The 13,200-nt window shown below is 38.0% G+C and overlaps 1 protein-coding gene across 1 annotated transcript in view; it reads right to left on the bottom strand.

Moving 5' to 3' along the window:
- The window catches only part of EYS (eyes shut homolog), a 1,174,088-nt gene that overhangs the window by 537,587 nt on the left and 623,301 nt on the right, over positions 1 to 13,200 (bottom strand). The window contains 1 exon segment of the mRNA XM_006211933.3: positions 790 to 982. Coding sequence (XP_006211995.2) covers positions 790 to 982 — 193 coding nt within the window.

The following is a 13,200-nucleotide window of genomic DNA, read 5'->3' as shown; positions in this document are numbered from 1 at the left end:
AAAGAATATTTGACCTAATGAGTTAGCAACATTAGGAATGTCATTTTACTTTCTAAATAGGCCAAATATTCTTTATATTAGATACCATTATATTTCACTTAATTCTTTAAAAGAACAGAAGTTATACAGATAAAAAATAGAGCAGTCTACCTTTATGCTTATAATATCCAATAGGCTTTAAAAACTTTTTAAACAAGAATATCTTGTTAGGAGCTATAATTCTCATTCTGATTATCCTGGCAGGAAAGAATTTGAAATTTTGCATATAATATATTATTCATAATATGGCATAAATTGATTTAGTAAATTAAGTGACACGTCAAAACATACTCAAGTAGTCAAAAATACTTCACAATAGGAAAAAAAAAATTTTCAAAATCTGAGTTTTTTTCCAGTACATTGATAGGAGTATAAATTTCCAAATAACGATGCAGAGGATATTAAATAAAAACATAATGAGGCAAGTAGTACAAGGCCTTTTAAAGAAGTTTTATCGATGATAAAAACAAAATGAGGTGGGTTTGGGGTCCAGTTATCTATCAAAATTTACAATCAGGATAAAGACTATTAATGAACATTGTTGGCACTGTTTCAGAAAGAGTTTTAGTAGAGGATACTAATATTTTTAAAACTTAAAACACGGCATATAACCAACAGGAAATCTAAGACAATTTTATACCCCTAAAAAATGGTGTCTTAGAAAAATAAAGATTGAAATAAGCCAGAATATGTGTTTCAATACATAACTTTTTCAGTCTCAGACTTCATATTTTACTCTCACCCACTTACTTTGATCAGCAGGAGACGTATTCATTATGGGCCACAGTCTCGCAGCCCTTCCAGGCGGGAGGCTACTGACTGAAGTCTCAGAAGTGGGCGGTGGGTATGTGTGTGTGGGAGTGACATCTGTCCTTTGAGAACCAGGACATAAACAGGTGATTCTTCCTGTTTCATTACCACAGAGAAGCCCAGTGGAGCAGGTCTGCAAATGAAAATCACCATCATTAAGCTCAGAGTTTCTTTGCCTCTTTTTACGTTAGCTTTTAGGTCATTTGCATCTTCCTAGTTTTATTAGAGAGCTCAAATCATCACCTTATTGTGTTTGAAAATGGAACCTTTGCAATCAGTTTTGCCTTTATTTCAAAATTAATTCAGTTCTTTAAATTTTGGATATGCTCAATTGAATGCCTAAATTTATTCCTGATTCCTTTAATTTTAAGTCAAAATACATTTGCTTTGAGGATTTTTTTTCCAATGAAGAATCTGCACCGTATGGTTGTCAATATGGATATAAAACTCCATTACAAAGTATAAACTTTTCTGCTCTAAATATGATATTTAGTTGGAAACTAATATAAAATGCAGTATCAACAACAAATAATTTGAAGACATTCTCTTGTGATATTCTGAATCATTTAATCCACATTGGTTTACAGGGCAATGAGCCTTTTATGCTTTAGTTTGATCCAAATAGCCCATTTCTGCCATATACTTATAAAATAATTTCCACATAAAGAAATTAATTTTTAGCTTACAGGAAAGAGAATTGTGATGCATGCATAAATAAGTGCAAATGGATCAGGGATTCTCCTTTAAAGATACAGTTAAAAGTTAGTTATGTTTTTGAAGCATTTTGAACTCTAAGGAAATACAATTCAAATATTGTTTTAAAATACTAATAAAAGCCTATTTCCTAACACTAGACACATTTGTGAGTATCACTGCTTCACTCCTCCAGCATTTGTCCAAGATTGTATCTAATTTGCACATAATGTAAATTTTGCTTTAGATACCCTTTTTGTTTTGTTTCACAGTTATACATTCTGTATTCCCTTTTAACTCACTTTTGAAAATATAAAGATCAAAGTCTTCTTAATGTCATATAACTACCTTAAAAATCTAACATGTAGAAAAATAGTAAAAAGAAGCTAAAAGTGATGGAAGAAACAGCAAGAAAAATCTATCTATTATGATTCCACACTTTCAGGACTAAGAGATTCATTGCCCTTTTCTCCACTCAAGGGTTCCCTGGAAAGACTTCACAGTTTATGAAAATGCATGCAAAACTAGGATAGAAACCAGAAAGCCAGTATTCTAGCTTACAGTGAAAACATAGCTGTTAACAACTCATGAATATGTGCAGGGCCGTGGTCAGTATTCTCCTCCTGAATCACAATCAGAAGCCTTTATGTTATTAACTACCTTGAGAAATCACCATTGCAGGATTAAGGGATCCTCAAAGGCCCCGTGATCAACAAGTTCTTCCATGTCATCAGAGCTACACAAGATTCACAGGTTTCCATGATGTGCATTAGATCTGAGCATGCAAAACTAGGTTGTCTGAATGCTTGACAACATCAGACTAAGATACTGCCATGAGAATGATCTCGAATACCTGATGTTCCCTGTTGTATCCCTGACTAAAGTTGTCTACCTGTTAGACGAATTTACACTGGCACTGCCAACATTTGTCTCTGTGATTCTAATATGTTCTCTAATAGTGTCACCTATTATTTTGTGGATGTGTGAATACATTCATCTTCCAGGTGACGCTTAGGTCCAGCTGCCAGGAAGCCCTGCTTCGTCTTTCCTGTGTCGCATGCCCAGGCTTACATCCATCCTGTGCTGTTTTTAGAGTTTAACTCTCAAAGCTAAATTTATTTTCCCAATTTTGAGCTTGATAGGAAACATCTTGTTTTATTTCCAAGTACTAGTGACTTAAATCATATTTTTTGATGAAATGTTCTTACAAGTAGATTTTAATTGATTGAACTTTCTCTCTCTCCCTCTCTGTCTGTACACACACAGACATGCCAACACAATTTATCCTAGAGAAACTTCCAAATTTTCCTTAGTTAAATCCCAAAATGCATGGCAAAGCTTACCACGTGTTCACTAAACCTACTTCCTCTTCCTCTTGGTTTACTCTGTGTCACTCTTGTGTTTCTGTGTGACCACATGACTTACTTCTAACCACGGAAGTGTGAATATGTTAGAAGTGAACCTCCAGCCTCTTCCCCTGTGTGTTGACCTTTGAAAACACATGTTAAAGATGGAAAGACAGAAAAAGCAGGCAGCACATGCTCCTAAATCTCTATCTGAAGAAGAAGATCTGAAATCAGGAACACTCACTTGGACTTCATGTGAGTGACAAGTCTATATCACATTAATCTAGGAAAATTTTGGAGGTTATTGTTACAGTAGCTAGCATTTCCCTTACTAAGATATCAATCTTTGCCTTACCTTTTCTTTCTAATATTCTTTGTTAGCTCCCGGACAATTAAACCAAAACAAAGCACCTCATAAACGATTGAACATTTCTTTTTCTATAACTGTTTGCTTACGCTGAAAGATACAGGCATTTCAAATATTTAGCTTTGATTTAATTCAGTAAACCTTCAATTTTGTATGTTTCTTCCTTAATTTCACAGCTATCATGGTAACTTCTTCGGCCAATGCGTCATTCACCTATCAAATATGTATTGTGTGCCTACCATTCTATAATGTTTTATTCACTGATATTTATTAAAACTTATTATGTGCCAAGATGATGATCATTATTTCTACAAAATTTTATGACTTTTAAAAATAATTTTTCTATCTGAATCTATATTTAGAGAAAATAATGCAAATAGGACCTTCTGAGTCAAAGATTTATAAGAACATGATCATCTACTTTTTAATAGTTGTTATATAGCCCTCTACATCTTTGCTCAAGAAATATTTATTGGTCAATTTCTAAGTGCCAGTGACTGTTGGAAGGGCTGGCAATGAACTTAGTCAACAAGATAAAGTTTCTCCCATCATGTAGCTTGTATTTTAGTAAAGGAATCCAAATTGTTTAATTAATACTAATTGGTAACAATCGGCATGAAGGCAAAATTTTGCGAGATAAATAATAAGTAAAAACAGGGAGGGCTATTTTGGTCACAGCAGTCAGGGAAGCCTTCTCTAATCAGAAGGATTAAGCAGGCTGATGTCATGGGTGTGTGACTTACGAGCTGCACAAGACCCTGACATTATAAGAACCCACCTCCTGCCACACAGGCACACACACACACAGCCCAATGTGAATTAATATAAATAGCTGAGAAAATAATATTGAAGGCAAAAGGACTGGTAGTACAGAGACCCCAAGGCAGGAACCTGCTTTGCATGTTTGAGCAACAGCAAGCACATCTGGGCAGTGTAGAAAAAGAGGATAAGGAACAGCCGTCCGTGGCTGGAGGTGAGGTCACGGACCTGGCCAGGAAAGCGGTCAGTCACGAAGGATGCTTAGTTCGCTTTATTTGTTTGTTCTTGAATTTGGACTTAATCCTGAGAGTGACAGGAAGCCACTGGAATATCTAGTATTTAGAGTAGACAAGATATGATTTGATCTATGTTATGGAAATATTATGTTAACACTATGCAGATAATAGACTCTTAAGGGAGTTTGGAGTTGGGGAAAGAGTGGGAACTGGGATGCCCATTGGAAGCTGGTGGTAATCTTGGTGAGAGACAGAAACAGGCCCGTCTGGGGTGAAAGTAGTAATAGACAGAGGAAGGTCACTGTCAGAAGGCATGCGGGAGGCAGCGCCTATGCGACGTGCTGGCTGACTAGATGTCTGGAGTGAGAAGAAAAAGTTAATTCATGATGCTTAGGTTTTTGTTCCTATTAATGGGGTGAATAGAGGTGCCACTTACTAATTTGAAGAATACTGGTGAAAACCAGTTAGGGGCTGGAGGTAGATCCAGATTTCTATTTAAATATTTTAAATTTGAGAAGCTTATTAGCTATCCAAATATGTATGCAGAGTAGGAAACTGAAAACATGAAACTGCCCTGAGGCAGAGTTACCCTTAAATCATTTCAATTAATAAGAAAGTATGATTTAAAAGAAACCATAGCCCTTCTTTTGAATTCTCTGGTCACAGAGCTAGCAAACGGCAGAGCCGGGACTCACATGCAGGCAGTGAGAATCCAGACCTCACCCTCCCCGTCGCTGTACTGTCTTTGTGCCTCTGGTTACATCTTCAACGTTCGCTATGAACCATTCTACCCTATAGCCGATTATTCTAGATTAAAAAATTAAAATATTTTTCTACTTAGCCTGTTTAACAAACTTCACAATCAATTAAATATAATGATCACAAACAGAGTGTTAAGTTCTGAGTGAAAGAGTGTCCTTTATCAAAATGAGTTTACAACACAGTGGATCATTTTTCATTCTACTGACAATAACATTTGAAGATGTAATATTGTAGTCCAGCCTTATTTTCTACTTGAAACAATGAGCATGTAATAGCCAATAACAATAACAAAATCCCAGTGGCCCCAGTCAGTTTCATATCAATTTAATTCAGTGGATTAATCTACTTTCTTCAGAATCGGTGGGCCAAATTTACTCTTCAAAGTGTACAAAAATTGACAGCTTGAATTTTTCCAACGCCATTGGCATATACATTATTAATATATGTCACTGTTTACATAGAAAACTGTGTACATAATTCGTGGAGGCCAGGGAAAATGAAAATAAATCCCTTGTTGAAAAATGATTAAATATTTAAGTCAACAACAGCAGAACATTGGGCTGTGTGTGTGTGTGTGTGTGCCTATGTGGCAGGAGGTGGGTTCTTATAATGTCAGGGTCTTGTGCAACTCACAGGTCACACACCCATGACATCAGCCTGCTTATACACTGATTTTCCTAGACTGTAACAGTGGATTTACCTGCTTGTATCTTGATGCTCTTTGAAAATTTTCTCCCGGTAATATATACCTTCTTAAAATGAAATATCTTTTTGATAATTAGAAGAAACAGTTCAGATGATTGGCATGCTAAATTCATGGTATGGTGTTCTTGGAGGGTTTAAAGAAAACATCAGGGAGAGAAACCAAAATGAAGTAATCTAGCGAATCAGTTTCCAAGTGTAGGCTTACTTGCCCCGTCAATTACAGTACGAAGCAGCAATACATTCTTCGCAGCCTTGTTGACAGTGAAACTTTCAATTCATGCTAATTGAAATGATCACATTTCGTTAGGAAAGGTTCACTAAACTGGAGCTCTCTTGAAATAATCTCTGTTTTTGGGCAAAGTTTTGCATCATTTATATCAGTTCCAATTCTATAGAAATTTCACTGCATAAATTTACTGCATAAAATTCTTATTTTATGGTCACAAGGTACAAATCACTGTCTAATCACAAGACCTATAATCATCTATATCATATATATATGTCAAGGGGGAAAAAGTGCAAGTTGAACCTTTATAGTTTCCTGCCTGTGGTAGGCAGAGTTTTACATTCTTAGGTGGCTGTCCAGCTTTCCTGCCCACCCCACCCTCTACCCCCCGCCCACCAGTGTATAGGCCCCCATAATACACGATGGATATCACCTCATGAGTAGGTCAGGTTGTGGAACATGGTATAGCTGACCTTTAGAAAGGGAGATTACATAGGCCTTTTAAAAGCAGTTTTCTCTGGCTGGTCGCAGAGGAGGAAGCCAGAGATTCTAAGTATAACAAAGATTAGAGTCTTGATGCTGGTTTGAAAAATAGGAGCCGCATGGCAAACAATCCCAGTGGCCTCTAGGAATCGAAAACAGTCACCAGCCGCAGCCAGCATGGCCACCTGGAATCCAGACCCACAACCGGCCAGCGCTCATCACTGAACTGAATGCTGCCAGTGACAGAAAGGAGCCTGGAAATTGATCTGTTACTGAAGGCAAGTCCCTGTGTCTGACACACCATGAGGCAAACAAACTGAAACATGAGTTTGGAGCAGATTTCTCTTTTTACTGCAGGACTGAGCAAGGAGCCCAAGAAAACCTCGAATTCCCTAAAGGGTCTCACAAAGCATATTTAAAGGGCAGGGGAGGGAGGACGGTCACAGGGTAAGTGATCAGCTTGTGCACAATCCTCTGACTGGTTGATGCTGAGATAACAGGGCGGTCAACACTATCAACCCCCAGGTGCCAGAAGGTCTAGGGGCCAAGTGCTCTTGATCATCAAGTAGTTAATTTCTTCCCTTTGGTGGTGATTTTTAGCATCAGGAAATACACATGAGATACAATTATCTGGGTGCTTCAGAGAAGAGATCAGTAGAGGATATGACCCTAGAAGGCCCCACAGAGTCCTGCTCAGTTATAGATTTTCATCCCATCTTCAGAGGGGCATTTAGTCCTATTGATACACTGATCTCAGCCTGAGCTGAGAAGCCTGGGGAGGCAGCCCTGCCAGACCAACTCCTGACCTGCAGAATCAGGAGCTAATAAATGGGGGTATCTTAAGCTGCTAAATTTGTAGCAATTTGCTCTGCAGCAAGAGAAAACTAATGCATTGTCCCACCAATGGCAGCATAGTAAATGCAGAGATGGTGGGTCCCATCCAGTCCAGGAGACAGTGCCCATCATGCCAATCAGCATACTAGGAACCTCATCAACAAGAGGTGACAACACCAAGAGGTGGTGGGGAGTGTAACTTTCATTTGAGTCTGTCCTGGGTCTTTGTACCCTCAGATCCATTCCTCTCCACTCCCCTCTCATGCTTTGCATCATGTTGGAGGCGTCCTGCCCCCTGCAAACTGAATTTCCTGGGTTCCTCATCAGTTGGCTTCCACCAAAGGGAGGCACTTGAGTCACAGGACAGGGTGGGAGGAGGAGCGAAACTTCAGTATCTTAGCTCCATTCTCCACGTGCAGGCAGTGGGTGTCCCAGACAGCAACTGTGCTCCTCTGCTCCCATTCCTGCATCCTTCAGATGACCTGGGATCATGGACACTGCCTCCTCCCTCTGTCTTCCAAGCAGTGGGTTCATACTGCTGCTAATCTCTGCTTCCCTCTCTATTGTCTGGTTGGGTCTCAGATCTCCCCTCACCTCTGTAACCTGTTCCCTCTGTTATAAATACTAGGGATGGTTTCTGTTTTTTCTTGTTAAGCCATTAACTGATTCAGTGATGCTGTCTTTTAAAGGACACTTGGCAGATTTCTGTAGGCAGTCATCTAATTTGTTTGGGAGATGAAAAGCAGTGTCAGCCTGAAAGCAGGAGTAATATCCTGAAGATTGATAAAATTCACCCGTAATAATAAAACGATCTATATTAATGATAGGAGAATAATGATCAGAGAGAGGTCAAATGCTAAAAATACTTTTGTGTAAAATATGTAACATTGACATATTTTTGTGCTATACATTCGGGCTAGATACATATTTTTATTTCTAATTTTTGAGAATTTCCTACATAAAATCAACAGACAGGGTCCATGCCAACAGTTAGAATTTTAACGATATGGCTCCCTGTATGCCAACCCAACTTACATGTCTTTGCCATGCCTGTAAGCAGCGGACTATGATGTCTGTTCCACTTTCTACAGAATGGCCAGGGCTCATGTGCTGTCTAGTACATAGTGTCATAGTTGGGAGTTAGTAAACATTTGTTGGAAAAAAATAAAGGAGAACATTATTTTGAAAAGAAACTTTTATCTTGCTACTTCCTTGCTTCTTTTCCCTCTTTCTAGACACACATTTTGAAAGAGATATTCACAAAGTCTCTCACCCATTCTGTTTTTCCCTTCAAGCCATTCAACTGTCTTGCCATCATGTCACTAAAACCATCCTTGTAAATTTCCAGACATACAACCATACTGTTCAATTCAAAGCACCATGTGGGGTCTTCATTTTATTCAAATTCCCAACAATATTTAACAGAATCCACCACTATCTTCTGAAGCATTCTGTTTTTCTCATATGTCCTATAACTCATGGGGACCTAAAATGTAACATGAACAGTATTATGGCACCGAACTGCTCCTTCAGCTCCTCCATTCTAACATGTAACCATTGATCTCCACTCAGGAAATGTAGTACCATCACTCTATTGCTCAAGCTACCTTTGATTTCTTGCTCTCTGTTGTCTTACACATCTACTCAAGGTCATGCCTTGCTTGTTCTTCTATAGTATATTTCAAATATAATTTTCTCTCTATTTGCTTTGCCAAGATCATAGACCAAGCCATCATTGTCTTTCACACAATCGTTGCAGCCGCCCAGCTGTTTTTACACTCCTACCTTCTTTCCAGACCGTTTTTCACAGATTTTTAAACATCTGACTAAGGTCACATTACTCCCTTTTGGAAAAAAGTTAAATATATTTCCATTATTTTTGAAGAAAATCCAAACTTCTTGCCATTTTTTTAAAAAACTGAAGCACAGTCAGTTTACAATGTTGTGTCAATTTCTGGTGTACAGCATAATGTTTCAGTCATACATACACATTCATATATTCCTTTTCATATTCTTTTTCATTATAGGTTACTATATTGAATATAGTTCCCTATGCTATACAGAAAAACTTGTTGTTTCTGTATTTTATACATGGTAGTAGTATCTTCAAATCTTGAACTCTCAGTTTATCCCTTCCCACCCCTTTCCCCATAACCATAAATTTGTTTTCTATGTCTGTGAGTCTGTTTCTGTTTTGTAGATAAGTTTATTTGTGTCTTTTCTTTTTAGATTCCACATATAAGTGATATTATGTAGTATCTTTCTTTCTCTTTCTGACTTACTTCAATTGGAATGACAATCTCCAGGTCCATCTATGTTGCTGCAAATGGCATTATTTTATTCTTTTTTATGGCTGAGTAGTATTCCATTATATAAATATGCCACAACTTCTTTAGCCAGTTATCTGTGAATGGACATTTAGGTTGTTTCCGTGACTTGGCTGTTGGAAATAGTGCTTTTGTGACTACTGGGGTCTCTGCCATTATTTATGTCTCATTGCATAACCTGACTCTATTTGCTTCCACAGCCTTATCTTCTCCCTGCTTTTTTCACACCTGCTGTGCTCAACACACATTGTCTGTTTTTTGCTACATCACATAAGGCAATCTTTTCCTAATTCGGACCTTTGCACATGTTTATCCTCCTGAGAGCACATCCAACTCTCCCTCTTCCCTTGCATGACTTCTTCTCATCCTCAGGTCTTCATTTAAATGTCCCCTCCTTAGAGAGATCTTCTCTGTCACCTGCATTATTTTTCTCCCACTGCAATTATTTTTTCCTTCAGAACACTAGGTACAGTTTGAATTTTATTTACTGAAATTTATTTTCATGTGTCTACTACCTTGATTGATGTGTGTTTCCTGCTTTGCTACAAGCACTGCTAGGCAGAAATCTGTGTGTGTTTCATTCTGGACTCTACTCGGCACAGGGCTGGTAGGCTGCTAGCCAATCTGTGTTTACTGAATGAGCATACAAATAATATTTGCAAAATTATCTTTATACACTAAGTAATTGAATTTGCAAAGTATATGTTCCCACTCACAACTTGCTTAACTGACGTTTGAAACACAAAATGACCCTTCACACGCCTTATGTTACAAGAAATACAAGCAACCAAACATAAGAGTTCAATAGATGCCAGGCTTGATTCACAAAGGTGATCAAGTTCACTTTGAGAAGTAAGGGCCCAAGTCATGTGAATGGTCTGTCCCAGACCAGAGGTGACAGATGAAAAAGTACATTTAGTGCCATTACACTTTCCCTTTGTATCCTCGCCATTTGAGAAAACGAATTTCTCCCTTTGCCAGGGTCTCTGGTTAAGGGATACTTAATGCTGCTAAAGAAAAATGGGCTGGGGAGAATGGGTAAATTCTTTGACATTTTAAGAACTGGAAGGTTAAGTAAGATCAAAGGCACTTAGCAACATCCCCTGCACCACCTTGAAACATATGTGAGGCAACTCCTGGGCTTTGGGGGCTGATAAAAAATAGAGCCTGAGTGAGGTTTTATTGTTGCTTGGTAAATCCTAAAGGGGAGATGCAAGCTGATGGAAGGACAGTCCCGTTGCTACCTGTATTGGTGGAATATGTCCCATAGTCATCTTTTAAAATAAAATTCTAGGGGAGGGTACAGCTCAGTGACAGAGAGCATGCTTAACATGCACAAGGTCCTGGGTTCAATCCCTGGTACCTTTGTTAAAAATAAATAAATAAACCTATTACCTCCCCCATAAAATGAAATGAAATGAAATGAGGTAAGATAATAAAATAAAATAAAATAAAATAAAATAAAATAAAATAAAATAAAATAATATGAAATTATAACCAGGTCATTCCCCACCTTAGAAAATCATCATTACTCCTTTTCCTGAGAAAAAGTCAAAGTGATTTAGCCTGGCACACAAAGCCACTGGAAATTTCTCAAAACTTACTCTCATTTCTTACCACTTTTTCATGTATGTTATGTTAATTCCTACTTCACATATGCTGTTTTCCTTCCTGAATCCCCACTTCTGCACCATATTCCTACCCTGAAACCTGGTAACCTAGGCACTCAGCTTTTTTGGTTCAGTTCAGTATTCTCTTAGTAGTGTTCTCTCAATATTTCCTTCTGTGTTCCTTCATTTAAAAAAAAATATAGTTGACCCTTGAACAATGTGGAGATGAGAGGCACTGACCCTCCAGACAGCTAAAACTCTGGTTCTAACTCATTGGTTTCTCCATATCCAGGGTTCTGCATCCTCCAAGTCAACCAACTGCGGACTGCATAGTGCTGAAGTATTTACCATTGAAAAAAATCTGTGTGTAAGAGGACTCATGCCATTTAAACCCATGTTGTTCAAGGGTCAACTGTACATTGTCACTGTGCTTTCATGAAATATTGTGCAGATCTTCACTGTGTCTTGTCTATCATATTGTGATTACCGTTTGACGTATTTTGCACTCCCCATAGTGTACACCTTTTTAAGAGCCAGAATAGTCTTTAAGTGTCTGGCTCAGAGTGTGAGATACAGGTTAGTGAAGGGCGCTCTTGGGGAGATTGTGGTCTCAGGCTACGTAAGGCTGCTTCACATTGGGCTGAAAGAAGGGAGGAACAGTTCTGATGCGATGGAGACCAAGAGCCTCTGATCTAGTCAACACCAATTGATTAGAAATGTTGAACTGGAGTTTTAGGACAAGATCTTCATGTTACTTGGTTCCCATTGATGTTCACAGGTGACAAAAACCCTGTAGAGCACAATGGGTCCATCATTTGAGGACCAAGTTTTAATTGCTTACAATTTAGTACAATTTAAGAAATGACACACATTTGAATACAAATTATACACACAAGTTACTCAGCACAAGGTACATACAGAATTTATTTCTAATACATTTATAATGAAGACATTTCAACATTTTTTTCCTTTTTCTGTAGTTGAAAATGTACCTGTACATAAGAAAACATAATTTTTTTTTCAGCTTTTGGAGTTATAAAACGATTAGACTAAACCCCCCGTGTAACAAATGTGCTCTGAATACTTTTCTATTGATCTCACATAAAAAAAGAAAACTAAAAGTCCAGATCAATTTTTAGAATTAAAAAAATCCATATAGCGATCAATTTTGTTATTTTGATGTAAGATACATGTGAATAGAGTACCTCCAAATTTTAACTGAATGGCATTTTATCAACTTCCTACAATGAATTAATTCTGTTGTATGCCAATTATTTTTGTCTCTGTGATCCTAAACAAAGACGTCTAGTGGTCTGCTTGTTCATTAACTGTACTTAGAGATACTGGGCTTTGAAAGCACAAGTAGTTTGCATTTTGAAGTTATAGGTTTGACTGTGGCACAGTTCATGTTGGAAATATCATTGTATTCGATTTAAATGTAAATAATTTGGATTTGGTTTAAGCTGATTCACCACAACAATATGGAGAATGTACTCTGCCAGCCATCATATCAGAATCATTTAATAACTGTGATAATCACAGCAAGTGCAAAGTATCAGTGTGATTATTACGACTAATCTCTGAGGTCCTAATGCCCATAGCATCCTCTCATTTGTGGTTTCCAATCCCCCACCCCATTGAACTCAAGCACGTTAAAGATTTCTCTGAGGCCACTGTCTGTGAATCACCAGTCCTAGAATCTGATATCTGATTCAGAGCCCTGAGTATGTACAAGAAGAGAGCCAGTAAAATATCTCAGAATCAAACACCCTGGGCTGCCCAACCTACTATTTCAGGAACAATGCGGTAGCAGACACTATCGATCGACCCGTGTGAGCACCCAGGATTCCCCAAATGTCATTTGAGAAGTGACAAGTAGAAAGTTAAAGCTTTGTTTCTCACCACCTTATGTCTGTACCATTTAGGGTGTCTTTCCTCAGTCACACAGTGTTCAACTCTTGCTCCTGAGAAAAGGCACTTATTTCATGATTCATTTCCTAATC

The sequence above is a fragment of the Vicugna pacos genome, chromosome 8 (assembly GCF_048564905.1).
Source record: "Vicugna pacos chromosome 8, VicPac4, whole genome shotgun sequence".
Taxonomy (NCBI): Eukaryota; Metazoa; Chordata; class Mammalia; order Artiodactyla; family Camelidae; genus Vicugna; species Vicugna pacos.
This window is presented reverse-complemented; position numbering and strand designations above follow the sequence as displayed.